The sequence below is a fragment of the Teleopsis dalmanni genome, chromosome 2 (genome assembly GCF_002237135.1).
Source record: "Teleopsis dalmanni isolate 2A chromosome 2, ASM223713v2, whole genome shotgun sequence".
NCBI classification, from domain to species: Eukaryota; Metazoa; Arthropoda; class Insecta; order Diptera; family Diopsidae; genus Teleopsis; species Teleopsis dalmanni.
The window spans coordinates 140,908,911-140,928,032 of NC_051847.1; the positions used below are offsets into that span (position 1 = coordinate 140,908,911).

Genomic DNA, 19,122 nt, shown 5'->3' on the forward strand with positions numbered 1-19,122 from the left:
ACAACTTCGCCCAATTATCACGAGTTTATAGGCAAAATAAAAATGTGAAGAGCTCTGGTATGATATATACAAAAATTTGCTAGCAACTATTATAGTATACTACATTGTTGAACATTTTTTTTCTGTTGTATATTTATTTATAAATTTTTTGTATATAACATTATAAAAAATTAAATAAACAAAAATATAATTTTATCGGTTCATAATAATTTTCGTAAAACATATGTTCTTAAAATTTAAAATTTTATTTTTTGAAAATACAACACTGCCGTCATATTGTTTTTTAGGTTAAGAAATTAAATTGTGTAATGTCAAAAACAAGTGATTGTAACGCACAGTATTTATAATTGTGCTAAAATTAATATTTTATTTAAATGAACAAAATTGTACAGAAAATAAAACAAAATTATAAATTATATAATAATTCCGAGCACCTATAACACTTGTCAGTTTCGAAAACTACCTCAGAAAATGGCTAAATACTTAGCACAAATCATCGTGCTCGGCGGACAGGCAATTGGTAAAGCCTTTGCCAAAGCTTTACGACAGGAATTTGCTGTATCACAGGAAGCCGCAAGGCGTGGAGGTGGTGGCCGAGAGGGCAGAAAAAGAGCAGAAACAAATGCGAGGACGGGTAATATAAGTTTCTGTCATTTTAAGTAAAATACTATTATAACATTTTGAATGCAGGCATGACACTTGAGGAAGCAAAACAAATTTTAAATGTTAATGACTTGAAAAACTTGGAAGACATTGTAAAAAATTATGAACATCTTTTCAAAGTAAATGAAAAATCAAATGGTGGTTCATTCTATCTGCAATCGAAAGTTTTCCGGGCGAAAGAACGTATCGATGCAGAATTACAAAATTTAAAAGACTCTAGCAGGCAGAAAGAAGATCCAACGGACAAACGATGAAATCTAGCCAATTTAGTGATTTAGTTGTATAATAGAATATTTAAATTAATACCAAAATTTAACAAATGAAACTGACAAGGATACACTTTTCTAGTGGTGCTTAGCAAACGATTCGAAGAGAAAGGTATACTTTTGTTAAAATTTCGAAATTACACGTGCTTCATTGAAGAGCTTACGAACTGCTGAATGATTAGTTTTCTTATATATTTGTGAAATATACATGATGTTAAATTTGCAATTTCAGTTTGAATTTTATTTAAAGTTATATTTTTTTATTATAAAATGTTTAGTGTCAACATTATCGCACATAAGAGAGTGAGAATTGCATATAACTGACAGATGTGTAAACACATAGTGCGGATTAACACTAACTTTAGTTAACCATTCTTCATCATTAGTCGACATGTCATGAAATAATTCTAGTGTTAAAGTAAAATTCTAATGTATTTATGCGTTAATGTTTATACTTTACCTATCAGAATCATTTCTTCTTATTATTGCATTAGATGTATTGGTTAAAAACTAAATATATCCATAGCTATGTCTAAATACTCTATTAAGATATATTATAATCAATTTATTGCTGTAATATTACTATCGGCTCATTTAAATTAAATGTTTTTAAATTGTGATCCTATCTCTATTTGGATTTAATCTAACTATAAACTATAAAATGAAGTTTCGATTAATGAAGAAATAATTTTACATTTATGTTACAAGAAAATTGTAGCTCATGGAGTTCCTATTGCAACTATAAATTGCAAAAATTATAGATTTTATGATTGAATATGATAATATTTAATGTCATTAAAGAAACTATTTTTAAAAATCTATTATTTGTTAGTGCAAGTTAAGGTTAAGGTTAAGAGTATAGTATATATATTTAAAATGAAATGAAAAAAAAAATTTTTGTTGCAATTCACTGGTGTTCAAAACCTTTTTAAGGTCGTGTGCGAGTTAGGCTAAGTTGATGCTAAACCAAATGGGAGATTTTTTGTACTGCACACATTTTGCCATTTATCAACACGTATCAACACATCAATACATTATCGACACAACTTAGAATTTCCCTCATTTAGAACGCAACTTAGCCTAACTCGCACACGACCTAACATAGTGGCGCATTAGCTATAATATGATTTTTATTGAATACCAAATTTATGTAGTTTCCATTCTACACTAATCTACTATTTTGTTATTAAAACATATTTAAAATAGCTTGGTTTTAATTACATAAAATAATTCTAAATTGTTGTTTTTTAAAGTCTACATAAGTAAATCCTTCCTTATTAAAACCCTCAATTGTTCTAAGAGTAATTAAGTGATAATTTATTTATAAATTTATAATTTATTAATCTACATAGTATTGCTAGAAGATATTTCTATTCGAAATAGATTTCTGGTCCTAGAACAAAATTAATTTTTAATTAAAAAAAAATAAAATTAAATGCCGCTTTTACAATACACATATATAGAGCAGAGTAAGACAATATCCTGTGAATTATTATTTTCTTATCTTCTTGATGATTTCATTGTAAAAACCATTTAAATAATATTGTAATAACTCAATATGCTTCTTAATAAAAAGAAGTTCTGCAAAAACTCTTACTGAGGTATAAGATAGACAGACACTACATTATTAAATTTATTTATTTGTCTTAAGCCAGATAAGCAATTTTATTAAATTGTTTGTCTTAAGTCAGATAAACAATTTAAGAGTTATTTTAAAGCCATCTAAGAGTTTTGTTTTATATAAAATGAACTAGTAAATAAATCTCGTTATAAATTGCTTAAAAACAGAAGAAACAGTGAATACTTCAGTCAGAGAAAAACATCCAAAACTGGAACAATATATTTAAATTCTATCTTATTTTATATGTTTAGACTATCGTATTTAATTCGTTTTCGGGCTTATCTTGATAAGGATGTACAATGGATATATTTATATTTCTTATACAATATCCATACATAGATATTCAAAATATGCTTATTGAACTTATTTTATAAGTCCGTTAGCTGTTTAGAAAAATTTCTGTGACGATGTGACTCATTGTACAAGTTTAAATAGAAACAAAAAGGAAATAAATAAATGTTGAATACACTCAAGCATAATTGAAGCAGTGCATATACTTATATTCTCTTATCTGAAATCTGTTTTGTTTAATATATTCAAAATAAATTTGCGAAAATTGTATATGTTTTGTTATTTTTTCGAAATTAAACAATAAAAATATATGGTGGCGTATAATATTCAGAAGCAAGTTAAAACAAAAAATGACTTGCCTTCTGTTTTGTTTTGCTGTTCCCAAATCTCTAAAAGTTGAAGTGTAAACGCTTAATATCAATTTCATACTACGCACATAAGTCTCGATTTAACACAAATTTGACTTTTTCATTTGAATATGAAAATATTTATGATATATTCAAATTTTTAAATTTATTTATTTAAAAAGAAATATATAAAATAAAATTAATACATGTAAAAATTTTATTGTATCATATAGCACATTCACACTGTCTTATTTAGCCAGTTTTCTCATTATAGCCACTACTTAGGATGATTTACTATACAAAAATATTTCATATTAGTAAGCTCATTATTAATAAATCAGCTCATTTGGATCAAAAAATGTCGAATGCAACCCTAAAAATAAATTTCTCCGAAGAGTAATTATCAAAATTTGATTTATGTATCATATGTTTTAAATATAAAATGTAAACAAACAATAGTTGAACTGTATCAAATGCACTGAGAAAGTAAATATTTAATAAAATCTTTGTTTTTATTAATTGAATTTGTAATCTTATATATAAAATGTATATAAATGATTTTATATATAAAAAATATAATAAATTTTTTTTGAGATATTTTAAGTAAAGTTTATAAGAGTTCTATCAGCTGCATAAATAAGCTCATCATAATGTGAACGTTCACTCATTGATTTAAATGAGCAAGTCCCTAATTAAGACAGTGTGAATATACTGTTTGCTTATGAACGAACTTTTGCAGATACCATTATCTGCGAAGTTCGTTTGTTCGCAAGCGTTCACTTTGGTGTGGTTGCACCTTTTGGTGTGGATATACCTTTATATACATAGGTACTATGTATATCACTAATATAATAAAATACACATATTGTTACATTTAATTGAAAAAAATAATGAATTGTAACATGTGCATTATACATTTATTTAAAGAAATGCAAATTTTAATAAATATTAAGAATTTGTTTCTTAAAAATTTTGTTACAATAACTTCGTGTGCAAGTTCGAGTAAATTGATGGTAAATTAAGGGAAATAGGATATTATGTCGGTATGGCAGCAAATGTTGGTATTTACCAGAATTTCGAGTAGGATAAATTATTTGCGAAATCTGACAAACTTACCAACACCGCGTTATCAAATCTCAGAATGGTTACAGGCTCCTCGGGGAGGTATGCAGATCTGAGGTCAATTATTGCTTAGTCTGATGAAGTGATAAATAATAATTCAGTCAAAACGCAAAGAGGGGTTTTGAAGAAACCTCGCAGTTAATACAACATAATAATAATAAATTACATAAAAATTAGGTAAATTAGATGTGACCATTATAAAAGTTTTATAAGGTGTTAAATAAATAAATTTAAAAACTTTTAACTAAAAATAATAAATAAGTTCAATATATATATATTTACATAAGTGCATTGCAATTTACTCCAACTCGCACACGGACTAAAATTTTATAAATACATTACAATAAGTCCGAACATCGAAAAGAAATTTGCAAACACATCACGAGGCATCTTTTCATTTGTACTGTAGATTTGACACATCACTGAAAAAAAAAGTTAGAACAGAAAACAAATAAGAAGTTTGTGTGATTAGATTGATAAACATCAACTGAAATATATAAAAAGTGAAATGACTGATTAAAGTGTGACTTTGTCTTAAAATATTGAGCAATAATTATTAAATAAATAATTGCAAGTCATAACATACACTAATTTTTATATTGCGCAGGTCTAGCGTAAGTAAGAGAATTCAAATTCCGACACATCATTGAAAATGTAAAGCTCTTTAAAATATGTACGTGAGGATTTCTTTAGGAAAATTAGACTGAAAAGTGGGTGATGAAGGTTACAAAACAGATTTTCTATTCTTTTGCAGACTTAATATTGGTAAAACGTATACTGAGTAATTTGTCTGCATAGCGCAGCAGCAGTAAGTTCGTAAATAACAGAGCACCTTTTATTCTAAAATCAATTCCTTTTACAGTTAGTTTTCATAGGACCTTCATCACAGTTGGAAGCCAAAAAAGCACACGAAGTTTTGTTAAATAATTTCAATTCAAATTGGAAATTTTAGGAAGTGGTAAACTTCATAGCAAACATTTTTTAAAATAAACGAAACCACAAAACTCAGTACCAAATTAATTGCGTGTTAAAACTTAGTTTTTTGCAATAATTTTTGCTATTTTTCAAACGTGTCACAACACAAAAGCTGCTTTTATTTTATTTTTATTTTAAAATCTTAACTGAATTTTTCACATTCTAAAACGTATATTGATTTTTCTGATTTATTCGATTTTTCTATTTGTGCATTTCTTACTTTTACTTAAAATTTCATCATTTTTTTCCTGCAATTATAAAATAAAAGCATCTCGTATTTCAGTGAAGTGTTAAGTTTTTGAAAAAAAAATATCAAAACGAAAATTCTAAAAGAATTCGAATTCTGCAAAGCAATTTTCCACAAAATCAACCAAATAACGAAAAACACGAGTGAAGCAATTCTGTGCTGCACGCGATTTAAAAAAAATCTCTAACCCCTTTTTTCTGTATCGTCGCAGTTGTCCCCAGTACTCTTTCAATTCGAATATCTGTACAGAAACACGTTGAACGTTGAACATTGCCTTCCTCTTAGAGTTTGTGTCTGCAAAATCTTTTACGCACGTACACTGACATACAAACATATTCATTGATTCAAAAACTTGTGCAAAATAGACAAAAACGCTAAAATACAAAACCACAGCAAAAGTAGCAACAATTTGATTAAAGACAGCAGTTAGAGAAAAAAAAAACTAACAACTTTCAAATCAAATAATCAAACGGACATGTTCTCCGGTTTAACAAATCAGTTTACCTCATTAGTTGGTGCCGTTAAAGGTGGCCAAACTGATGAGGATGCGTCAGCACCAACACAGGATGCAAGCGCTGCTGATGCGACAGTTACTGCCGGTGGTGCTACACTAGAACAGGATGCTAATGCTGCAGCCGGTGGTGAACATGCTGAGGGCGAGGAAGGCGCAAAAAGGTAAGTTTAAGTTATATTCTAATTCAATTTATTGTGCAGTATTGTAAGAATTCTTTGTATAGGATCTGTATAACTGTAACTATTCCATAAGTCTAGCATTAAAACTGATACAGACTTTTTAAAACGTTAGTTACATGTATAAAGAGAGAACTTGTTCACAGTAATATTTAGTATCTTTGTACCTGATCTGATTTAGTACTGTTATTATAATTAACAGTGGTATGTAAACCGCGACTTATTAGATTCATTTGCGATCCATGAAGAAAGGTTTTATCTACAAAGTAAGGCTATTGATAAACCTATTGATCTATTCACATCCTAACCAATGTATTCGTTGTGTAAATTCTTTCATGTTATCTATCTGTTTTCCTGATTCTAGCCGGTTACAATAATAACATAAACCTCTTGGTTCAAGAATTTTGTACTCGGGTGAAAGAAATCCAAGGCAGAAAGTTACTATGTAGGTCAAGCAAAGATAAGATAGCCAAATATCCTCAATATTTCACAGATCTGCAGGACCATTTACGAAATGTCTTATTAGAAGTGTGCTGAATGAAGAAACCATTTAGAGTATATCTTTCTCGACATCTGCAATATTTTATCTTATCATAAACTATCTTTCTTATATCTTGATCATATTAACGAAATTGCATTAGTTTGATTTTTTATCTTATCATTATCTTGTAATTTTTATAATTATTATTTTGTTATTATAATTAATATTATCCAAGAGTCTAGTGTTACTGCTACTAGTACTTTCAAGTCTCTTAGATATTTGTTATATGTCACAAATTTATTGTCTTTATATTATTTATTATTATTATATTATCTTATTTTAATGTTAATTATTATTTTGTATTAAATTGTAATTAATATTTTCCAAGATTCGAATGCTTTTGCTGTTGCTGTACTTTCTAGTTCCTTAAATATATAATTTTGGTATACACATACATACTATATAACTGCTACTTAACCTATTACTGTATTAGTGCTGATACATTACTGCGTATTAAGAAAATATGTAAGGAGACTTGGTCTGAACTATAATGAGTTTTGATGCGGCTCTGCAAAGAAGAAAACTATGTTTTATAGTCTTTTCACCAGTAGGGTCTTATCTCTGGTATTACAACGATTTCACATCACTGGTATTTGTGTTTCAGTGGGCTTAGGTATGTAAGATTGCTGTTTAAACCTAACCTAACCTACCATATGTTCTACTAGTTCATATTGCGATATATTTTTTAAGCAAAATCCTCTTCTATGTTTTTGAAAGCATTAGTTAGTTGGTTGCTCTCCTAGAAATTAGCAAGACGAGTAGGGTCTACTTTCTATTACATAGTATTATTAATAAAGAATAGTTGATCAAAATATTTACAAAACAGTGCTAAATGTATACAAATTTTGGATCTGATAGTTCAAAACTCAACTATAGTTGAGTTAACTTTCTTCCTTTTTTGTTGACTGTATTTTCTTCAGAAAATAAAATAGTGTCCCATTAGGAACTCACATTTCCATATGTATTTCATTTGGGATATGTCCCTGAGGTCGTATTAATATCCATCCTGAATATTTATTACTTACTTAATTAGTTGGCCATTAAAGGCGTGAGTCGTCCTCGCCTCTGGGTGGCACGACGTGACCTATATTACATATATTACGCAGGACATTACTCTATATAAGTAATAAGTAAAAATTATAGACCTACAGATTTTTTTAGCTTTTACGTGTAAAGTTAAAGTGTGTTAGCTTATTTAGATACATTAGTCTTTCAATGAAATTCTTTTCATTGACGTAACGAATTTCAGTATTCGATATCAACACTTAAACTAATACTGATCTTAAGATATTATTCACGAATATTCTTTAAAGTTGATTGTATGTGTATGATATTTTCGTTACCAGGTTTTAGCAATATATACTGTATATTAGGCATAGACACATATGTTGAACAACTTTTTCTACTATGTTATATGTCAATACAGAAGTAGGAAATGTTAACAGGAGGCGTTATCGTTTGTGTTATTAATGTAAATGTAGAAATTGGATATTTTTATTCGGGCTAGATGGTTGGTGTAGTTTTTATATTAGCGCAATCAATGTTTAAACCTTGATACTTCGAGAAAAAACTTGCTCTAAATAGCTGATTCAATTAGAATCACTTGGTAAATCAGTGTACTCGACAAATCGAAATCGTGTCTATCATTTTTATTTTGTATTTTATAATTCTTTACTTCTCTTTAGTCTCTTTTTCCGAGTACTATATAAATTAAAATGATTATTACGTTATAATCTTCAGATTTAATAAATTCTATTAAGTTTTAAAATGGAATAGGTTTTTCCTGTTAAATATATTTATTACTGTAAATACTTTAAAATATAATCTATCTATTAAATATTCTTTTGCAAGCAGTGTTTGATAATAAGTGCTGATGAAATGTATATTTGAGTTTAATCTAATTTGAGAAAAGTTGTGCAATACACTAAATTTTCTTGTACGAAGCTTATGAGGAATACACGAATTACTCAGCGAGATGGTTGAGACTCTGTAGAAACCCCCCAGCTATCAAAGAGCAAAAGTGCCCAGATGCATAACTCGGAAAAGGCTCAACTTTAGGCATTAGACAGTAGGTACAATGATAAGACATTATTCTTTTTAGTTGTGTGGTAAGTAGTCAAACCGTTTGTGAGATATCGACAATGGTCGAACTGTTGACACCGTTTAAAGCTAGACATATCCACAATAAGCGCACAAAGCCAAGATGTACCCATGGCATCGGTACCCTCGTGATGTGAGACATTGGTGGTGAATCAATAGTACAAACAAAGAGAATGTGTGTAAGTAAATATGAAGTTTGCACAACCAAGATTAAGCTCCACAAATTTTAGTACAAATTTTTAATCAATTTCATAACAATTATTATAATGAAGTAAATACTGTTCCTGTCAGTGCATATTTAATAACTTTTTTGTATTAATTTCATACATACATATGTACTGTATACATAACATACAAATATAGCTAAATACAAATTATTTAACATTTACTCTATAGAGTATTATATTTAACAGATTGATGAAAGTATTTGTAGACTGCATAAAATGTCTAGTACAGGGATATAGTAAATTCTTGCATAGTTAAGTAGGAATATCGTAATGATATATAAATGTTGTTTTTAATCGTACGGTTAATAACCTACCCATTTATGAGATATTGCGGATGACTTAGAGAGTGGAGACAGCATCGACCGTTCTTTGTGTACTACTTCATGTAACCTCAATGTAAAAATGAAGGTTAATGATTACAAGAATGATGTTAACACACTTGGGATATCTCTTTGTATGAGTTAAAAATGTATAGGGAAAGTATAGATAGAAAAAGTAGAGAGACAGAGAGAGAGAGAGGGAGAGAGAAAGTATAAAGAGTGGATTATAGAGAGTAGACTACAGAGTATAGATAATAAACATAAAAAAATATAATATATCTCTACAATTATGATTATTCTCTATATATTTTGATGCAGACAGTTGCCAACAATATCTAAAGAGTAGTAATAGTGATGTTTATTTTTATTAGTTAAAAAACTTATTTTTTTGCAAAAATTGTTGTTATCATTCAATCTAGGTTATTACTTAAATATCGTCAACTATGAGATTATGTGTAGAGTATGGGATAATTATTAAGTAGAGAATATTATTCACCGCAAATCAAGTTTTTAGTTGTACTAAGATGTTTGGGAGACGCAATTAGAAGGTAGTTGTGGACTCATGTAGGTACTATTTTGATATTAATCTTCATAAATAATAAATTCTAAAATAAATGCTGAAAGAATATTTACTTACTCAACTTCTTGAATAATTTTTAGACTTAAACAAGTTAAACCTAATTTAGGTTCCGCGTTATAGGAAAACGCGTTATAGGCATATTCCCATATACCCCGTATACACACTTGTAAAAGCATGCAAAGGTAATTATGAACTGTACAAATCCCAACGTTATATGGGGGAATGCCCGTGTTATAGGGGGGATTGCAAACGCGTAAATGAAAACGCGTTATAGGGGGGATTACTGTTTTATATTTTTATGTACTTTGCATTTGAAATTCATGCGAAAACTTCACTTATTGCAAACATATCCTTGACATTTATTTTTTAATATTTTACTAATCTGAATAATTTTAAAATTTTTTAATATTTTATACCTTTTCGTATTACAAATAGAAAAGTTAAATTTAACAAAACGGCATTTACGTCAATTATGTAAAAATAAAAATAATAATGCCTGAAATACATTTCTCATATTAAATTTGCATAATTCCATCTCGAATGATATATGAAAATGAAAGCAAGGTTCACACGTAAACAGCGGAGGTAAAAAATATCTGAAAATGATTTATTAAAAAATAAAAACGCTTTGAAAGTGAAAAACGAAGAAATATAAAACTGTGAATCCGCAAGGCCATAAAAAACACGCCATTCAAAATTTTTTCAGTAAATTTTATTTGAATTTCACGCGACGGAATGAAGTTGATCCTGCAACATATTTTGTAATGAAATTTCAGTATTGTGAGAAGTTCAGAAAAAAATTAAAACTAAAATAAAAATTGAAATAAAAATAAAAATAAACATTTAAAAAAAACTTAATTGTTATTTTAATATTAAAATTTGGACTTCATGAAAACGTGTGAGTTTCATTTTCTGAATAAAGCAAAACGCTGTTTACTCACACGGCAAGCAAATAAAAAATTTTTTCAAAACAATTTTTTTAATTATTTTATTTGAAAAACACTTAACATTTTTGCATTTCAATTAACAATGAATAATAAAAATAAATAAAAATTATTAAACGCAAATATTTTCCACATTTGGAAAATACCTTTTGTGGAAACCGAATTGGGTGTGGAGTCAAAAATTGCGTGGATAGATGCCAGTAATTGTTGCTAAACTTACACAACGTGATTATCCTCGTGCTCTAGTAAATGTCCACCCCCTGCGTCCCTGCGCCCATTTTGCATGGAGGTCAAATGCGATTACTGTGTTGTGTATAGTAAATTCTTTACGAAATCGAAAACATTTTAAAATAATCTTTCTCCGAAGAAGTGAAGTGCAGAATTAGGTAAATTTTTACTCTCATTTAGTGACTGCGCTTTCTCTTCTTTGCCTTGTGGTTTCATTTGACTTTCATGTCCTTTTTTGACTTTATTTTGAAGTGTGCCATTTTGTGAAAAGCCAGTGTAAAAAAATATACGAGAATGAAAAAAAATTTTTTTAAAACTGCAAGGAAGTAAATTGTGCGCAAAGTTGGTCAGGAGAATGAGAACAAAATTGTGGATAATCTCAGAAAAAGAAAATTGCACTCAAAAAAAAAAAACTTTAATAATATCTCTAACATATGTTATTTAACTTATTTTAAATAAATATATTTTTATTTTTAAAAATCAGTTATTATTACAATCAATAATAAGTTTTTTTATTTTCACTGGGATTAGTTCATTTATTTAACACATAAAATTATAAAAAAATTACACTTATTAATTTGTGTTTATATTTATATTATTTATTTATAAAACAGATATTTCAATTTACTTTGTTGATCAACTTTAATAAAAAAATACATAAGTAGAAAAAAAAATTAATTAAATACAAGTAAATAAAAATATAAACATGTATCAAAACAAATATATTTATTTTATTAATTTTTAAATAAAATAAACTATTTAAAAATCGTATATATATTTTTTTATATTCATTATATATGTATATTTCTTTAGTAGAGAGATTTTAAATAGTAATGAACTACAACAACAAAAATTGCAACCAAAAAAGGCGCTTTACATATAATAAGTAAAAAATATGCATAACAGATATCTCTGCAAAAAGAATAGCTTTACGATATAAATAGGCAACCTCAAAAATTAACTTTCAATTCGTTGAACTTGTGTTTCCAAATAAAGTCGTAGTTTTTAAGCTTATTCTAATTTAAAGCACGGCAAAATGCTTTGATTAATGTCACTAATCAAATAAAAAAGTTGCAAAAAACCTGAAACTAGAGCAGTGAAAGTTTGTGCAGCCTGGTTACTTGTGAAAAAACAAGATTAGTTATCGCTTCTAATTTGACAGGCACGAGTTCTAAGTCTGGCACCTGCAGTCCAAACAAATTATATACACACTAGAAACTAATTAAAAAGAAGTTCAAATATTTTCTAAGACCACTGATGATGAATACTTGGCAATACTCGAAAAAGCGTTGTATGGTCAGTCAAATTTAAAAAAATTAACATAATTTTTGTTCTTATCTTTTCTTTGCTATTCGAATCCTTTTAATCTTTAAAAAGTTTCTTTGCGTCGTAAAGACGTGTCACTCTCGTCAAGAAAAAGCTAACATTCTTTTTTTTCATATTATTATAATTAATTGAAAATTCGGGTGACTATGCAGCTATTTCTAGTATTGCTAAATATGAATAAAGCGCTATCTATTAGCCCAAACACCGCTTATGTTGGCTTACAGGCTGCTCCATGTTTCTGGTTTATCTAGGTTTGGTTGAAGAGGCAGCTTTGTGCCTAAAACCCAATTAAGTTCAAGGATCGTTTGTGATTCCATGGATTACAGTTCATATGCAAATCAAAATGACTCCCAAAAAGGACCGCAGTGATCACTGTACAAAAAACGCTGAAAGGTATGAAAGGTTTCAAGTGAAACCAAATGGCGGGACCTGAGACAAGTTTATATATTTGACCAACCTGACAAGTCTTTGAACTTGAACGAGTTTCTAATTTTGCAGGATAGCAAATTTTAAATTTTCACACTTATCAACGATGGATTGTAGAATAGAGTTTCACATCCAAACACATTGCCACAACCCCTACGAAAGTCTTAATCTCATAGCATATACTACCAAACACACTGATACAATAGTACTAAGCAGGTTACGCTGTAGTTTCTTCTCCAGTTTGGATAATATCTTACGGATGATCTTGAGATCTGATATGAATTTTCATTTCTCCACGTTTGTTTATTTATTTAAGTAGATCAGTGATTTCACATACTAGCATAGAAAATTTTCAAGATAAATTAGGTCAGACAATTTGATAGAACCATTACGTGAAGTTATGCATTCATCATATTTTTTCTTTAATAACTTACTTGCTTGTACGACGTGAATTGTGACAAGTTGCACCATCTTCTAGGAAAGTGATGCTATTGCACATAGGGGAATAAAAGAGTCATAATTAATTTAACTTTGGTGCTCTCCATTGAGTGTTGCATATCGGTTGCCAAAATATTGAAAAAAATATAGGCCAGTAATTCTACCAACCAAAGCAGACTTAAATCCACTTATCTATTAAAAGCAAAACATACTGAATATAAATCATATTTCAATTGTTAAACTAATTGTCAGTAAAAATCAGTGTTGCCACTTAAAATCAGTGTTGCCAACTTAAATTTAAAATTCCTAACAAAAACACTTTATATATTTAAATTAAGTTGAACACTAACTGCTTGAGTAACTGAAGGTAAAAAATTTGTTATCTAATTGATATCTATGATATGGCAAAATCTAGTAAATGTAAGTCAGTCATTAATTGTCGAAGTGGATAATACTAGAAATAGTATTGCCAACATAAGAACACTGTATTCATTAGAAAACTGCGATTCAGCGCTGGTATTGTCAGTAATATATTTTTTTATATTATGTATAAGTATATATATTTATATAAAATTATATTTTACTTTCGTCAGTATAAGTTTTTTATGTTGGTATTATTGTTTCTTTAATAATATTTTATTTATATTATTATTTATTAATAATTTACATACAAATAAATATTTATTTATTAATTTGTATATAATAAATATATATTTATTAATTTATTTATGTAAATCAATAGTATATATACTAAGCGGCAATACCAGTGTGAATAATAATTTGTTATAGTTTTAATTTTAAAAACTTTAGTAATATAACGTAGTAAATTACGATTTATTTAAAGATTATTTTATATATTGTACAAATATTTTATGGTTTTATTTTTTTTTATATCTTAGAATAAAATATGAAAATGTATGACTATACCTACAATATAATTGAAATTTTAGTGACAGTAAAATATTAATTTGAAATTTATTTAAACAGTTGTGTATTATTTAAACAACTGACCGATTAGTCCGTTCAAAAATGCATAAATAAAATAATAAATTATAGAATAAAAAATACAAATAGTAAAATTAGCAAAAAAAATTCCTTTTATATATATGGTATATCTCCGAGGCGTGATCAAAAAGTAACGAAAATCTTTAAATTCTTTTAAAAAGTATTTGTTTAATATTGGATGTCTATTCCGTAATCCCCATTGTGTGTTATGTACTTATATCACTCTAGTTTCCTGTTAAAGAAAGATTTTTAGAACTGTTTTATAGTTATTTTCTTAAGCTTGTTTAACTTACACCATTCATAACTCACTCATTCACTAATGGTTGTCACATAGTATTGTCACCAAAGGCTGAGGTAGACGTGCATTCAAGAAAAATGAGAAGCAAATAAATATGACGCGATATCTGACCGCTGTAACACTTTTAACGTTATTCATAAAAGCCTTTTTTAAAACTTTAAATACTTTACACACTTAATTTCGTTTTAACACGAACTTGTACAAAAACTATCTGATCCAACAGTCTGCTATCCAAAAAATCTTTAAATGCACTAATGTAAGTTTTGCTTATTTGGTTAGCAAACATAAACTAATCATCGCAACTATCTTACAATTAACATACACATCACTAGCAGTGCAACCAATACACAAAAACAACTGGACTTATTGAAGACTCTTTTTGATTGCATCCCTTACGCTATAATAAAGTATAATATTATTTGAAGTGCTTTGAAAGTGAAATATTTCTTTTTTCAATTTTTTGTTTATTTTTTTAATATAAAAAATATTGATTTTTAACTAAAAATTTTTCATAATCATATAAATCTTATAATAAATTTAAAGTAATAAATTTTGCTTTTTATTGCATATTTTTATTTCTTTAACAAAAATTCTACTAAGAACTCATAAGCTATTATAACAAAAGATATTCTTCAACATTAATATTATTTATTACACCGTTATCTGGTACAACATAGCGTATGATGATTTTTTTCTCTTTTCACATTAAATCTACTTCAATTTACAAACTTCATTTTATTTACTTTTTTATACAACATATTTTTTTTTATATATATTTTTCTTTTCTGACTCTATTTATACGAGTACAGATAATTTTTTATCCTTACAAATTATCATGCGTATGTCCTTAATTCTCTTAATGATAACTCTCCCTTTTCCCCAGGCACTGATTGTCACTTTATTCTTACGCATTTTTATTAAATTGTGCGTACCATAATTTTATGTAATTTTTTTTCATTTTAACGCCTGGGGATTTGTTTTTGATTATATATTCTCGAATCGTTTAGCCTGCAGGTGGTCTTATGGACGAGCTTCATTTTTTATGACTCAAAAGTGAAAGTATTTAGTAGTTAACAAAATGTTTATGGTTCCAAAAGTGTGTGAAATAAATTTTATTTCGTTTTTCATATTAATATATAAGATTATAGAATGTGTGTACTCATACTTTATAAGGGGGGACTAGTTGTATAGTGTATCAGTTAGAATAACCAAAAAGATAAATTGCTCTATTAAATAAAAGTGGTTAGATATATTAATAAAAAAAAGGTTGTAAATAATGTTATTAATGAATACAACAAATAAATAAATCAGTAAAAATAAATAATTAAGTATAAAAAAATAAATTATTTATTTATATAAAATGTAATATGAGTAATTAAAATGAAAATAGTATTATTGACGCTACAGGGTTTAGAAATCTTCTCAACCCAGAAGGAGGCACAATAGAACCGACGTTCGTAGTAACACATCCCTTAACAATAATAATAATAAAATGAATAAAATATTTTATTTTGTTTTAAGTGCAGATTCAGATGTTCAGATGTTTTGAATATTGCCACATATTCATCATCATTGGGTCTTGAAAATATTTGATTTTCAAAGACCACTGATTATTTAAGATTAATTATTTGAATGAAATTTATTAAAAAATTAATATATTAATTAAATTAATATATATAAAATTTATTAAACATTTATTTTTAATACAATTATTGTATTCCTTCATTTAACGTAATTTAATTTAAATTTATTTACCCTAAAAATGATTTGCTAATAATAAAAAAAAAAGTGAAATTAAATAAAATTTAAAATGTAACATTGAAAACTCTAATTTTTTTTTAAATAAAATACATTGTACATTTTTCTATTACATACATAAATAATAATCTCATTTTTTTTTCTAATTAATTAATAGAATTCATATTTTACTAAAAATTCAATTAAACTAAACCAAAACCAACAACAATAATTTAATCGTATTTTAAATTAATAAAATATTAAATATTTTTCTGTATAGAATTTGAAATAAAAATTATTAAAATTGAAGCAGTATATAATATAAATAGTAATATCAAATATTTTCCAAACATTTTCTTTACTAACTGCAGAGTACCTGTAATGATAACATATGATATTAAAATATTATAGGAACATAATAAATTTTAAATTATTTCTAGTAAAAATGTGAATATGTGCTTTAAAGAAATAAGTAAATAAACGATTTTATTATTATGTAGATTGATTTCAAATATCTCAGGAATATTAAAAATTAATGATAACGCCACGCTGAGAATCATTATATTTTATGAGATATAAAAAATTTTTATGGGAATTTTCTCACGAATGAAATGTCTGAATTCTTATATTTGAATATGTGAAGTGAAATAACACTTGTCAGCAAAATACAAATTAATTACAGTTTTAAATACATATACATAATTTCCATAAATTCTATTCAGCCTTTATATTCGATAAGTAAGAAAGGTCATATATTTTTAATCTTTCTAGATAAACCTTTCTAGATACCACTATTTATATATTTTGTAAAATGTGTGTTGAAAAGTTTAAGAGCTTAGTCTGAATGCCCTTAACTGAGCAGCAGCGGACCTTTTATAGTCCATTTATAGAATAGACTTATTGCTCTTTATATAATTTAAAACAATACAAAATCGTTATAGGTGCTCTTCTAATAATTGGGTGAAATATCTGGAATTAGCACAACAGATCACTTAAGTTGCAATGTATTTCTCTCTGAATAATAATAATAAAGCAATAATACTAAAACATTTGTATTAATGCTTTTCATACAATAAATATTTTAAATATTTTCTTAAACAAACATTTATATTCATTTGATTTGATTACAAAAGTGGTTTCATTGCACATTTTTTCAATAACTATATCTATATATAGTTATTTTTGATATATTTAAATACATCTGTAATATACCATATTTTTATCATTGTTTCACAGTTTGATAGATTTAAAAAATTATAAAAAATATACTTTTATTTGTCTACCTGCAAATAATAAACTTTTCTATTGTAGTAATTTTAATTTACTATTTACTCTTTGCTATTAACAAAAAAAATCTAATTAAAAATCTAATTCTAATTATACAATATTTAAGTGAATAAATTTTTTTAAACTTTATTTTCTCGATCAGTATCAAATTTAAGTATATTACAAAAGTTCTATTTCTAGCCCTTCTATCAATATTTTAAAAATTTAATAAAAGTTCGTATAATTTGTATTTAGTATAAACTGAATACTAGATTACGGTAACAAAAAGACTTTTATTTACAAGTGTTCTGAATTATCTAAGTTCATCGCTTCTTTCGCATTTCATAGTTTAGTTAACGTTTATTCGATTTAGTCCTTTTTAAAATTTAACAATAAATTCTTTCACTAATTTATTTTGTTTCAAATAAATAAAATATGAAGAACTTCAGTTTATGTCAAAGAATATTTCTATAACGTAAAGCAGATCATTATGCGCACCTGATAACTACAAAGACTAACCACCAGGCATCCATGGTTCCAAATCAATCAACATCTAGATGTAGATGTTATCTTCGATATTTCGGATTTTCATCTATGTACTAAGTCGGAGGTTATACATTTGGAATATAAGAGCCATGTTGCTTTTGAACTAGATGTTGAATAAATATTAGCCTGAATAAATATCGTCTGTTGCTAGTACGAGCAGAGATTGGAACGGGACGTTCCATAGAAGGGTTGTCAAATCATGCTAGCTCATCCGAACGTTTATTTCCTACTATATTAGAATGTCCAGGTACTCAAATCAGAGTAATTTTGAAGTTACTGCGTAGTACATTAATAAATCACCTACTTTCATGGACTATAAAAATAGATGAGATAATATTGAAATGCAGATAGCTGAAACAGCTTGAATAACCGACTGTCTATCAGTGAAAATATGTACATGATTGCAGTAAGAGAAGAGGCTATCAAGATAGCAAAAATTGCTGCTTCAAATATTGAAGTAGAGTTGCAATGGTTGTAAGACTAAGAAATCATTAAGTCCACTAATGAGAATCTGGCGCCTGTACTATCATCCATTTTTCATCCGTCAGTGTAAATATATGTCTTCCGATACGTTGTAATCAGCCCTATCTCCCGATTCCCTACAAATAAAAAATAGTATTTTCTTAGTAAAATATCAAGAGGAAAAATGAAATAGCAAGAGGAAAAAAAATAAAGTCCGTACATAACCTTTAGTAATGACTCTAGACTTATCATAGACTTATATGGTTTTTCTACTCTTACAGTCATTAACTCCTCATCCATGACACCAAAAAATTCGTTAAGTTTAACTTAATTTAAATTTTATTTTATTTTTTATACATTAAACATTATACTATGCAGCAGTTAATAATTCTTCTAATTTTATTTTTTTTAAGTTTTTATTTTGTAAACTGGCGTAAATGGCACATTTGGTTGAGT

At 27.2% G+C, this 19,122-nt stretch overlaps 2 protein-coding genes across 16 annotated transcripts in view; both read left to right on the forward strand.

Moving 5' to 3' along the window:
- Nucleotides 1-278: 278 nt before the first annotated feature.
- On the forward strand, nucleotides 279-1,338 carry LOC119680045 (mitochondrial import inner membrane translocase subunit Tim16). Of its 2 annotated transcripts, XR_005252443.1 has the most exons (3): nucleotides 279-634; nucleotides 691-1,041; nucleotides 1,208-1,338. XR_005252443.1 is itself a non-coding variant. In XM_038092669.1 (2 exons), exons 1-2 carry the CDS (start codon nucleotides 472-474, stop codon nucleotides 915-917), a joined length of 390 nt encoding a protein of 129 aa, XP_037948597.1. In that variant the 5' UTR covers nucleotides 279-471; the 3' UTR covers nucleotides 918-1,155. The 2 variants fall into 2 exon arrangements, 1 of the variants encoding a protein (XP_037948597.1); XM_038092669.1 differs by lacking the exon at nucleotides 1,208-1,338 and having other exon boundaries at nucleotides 691-1,155.
- Nucleotides 1,339-4,733: 3,395 nt separating this feature from the next.
- Nucleotides 4,734-19,122, forward strand: part of LOC119683899 (synapse-associated protein of 47 kDa) — a 104,414-nt gene continuing 90,025 nt past the window's right edge. For 3 of the 14 annotated variants that reach the window (XM_038097781.1, XM_038097785.1, XM_038097779.1), the window contains exons 1-2: nucleotides 4,977-5,268; nucleotides 5,569-6,207. In XM_038097781.1, the coding sequence (XP_037953709.1) occupies nucleotides 6,008-6,207 (200 nt within the window). In that variant the 5' untranslated portion in view covers nucleotides 4,977-5,268; nucleotides 5,569-6,007. The other 11 variants (XM_038097772.1, XM_038097782.1, XM_038097786.1 and 8 more) reach the window with 7 other exon arrangements.

Coding starts and splice junctions, on each gene's coding strand:
- LOC119680045 (XM_038092669.1), top strand. CDS start 472: ATGGCTAAATACTTAGCACAAATCATCGTGCTCGGCGGACAGGCAATT. Junction 635..690: donor AGAAACAAATGCGAGGACGG/GTAATATAAGTT, acceptor TTTTGAATGCAG/GCATGACACTTGAGGAAGCA.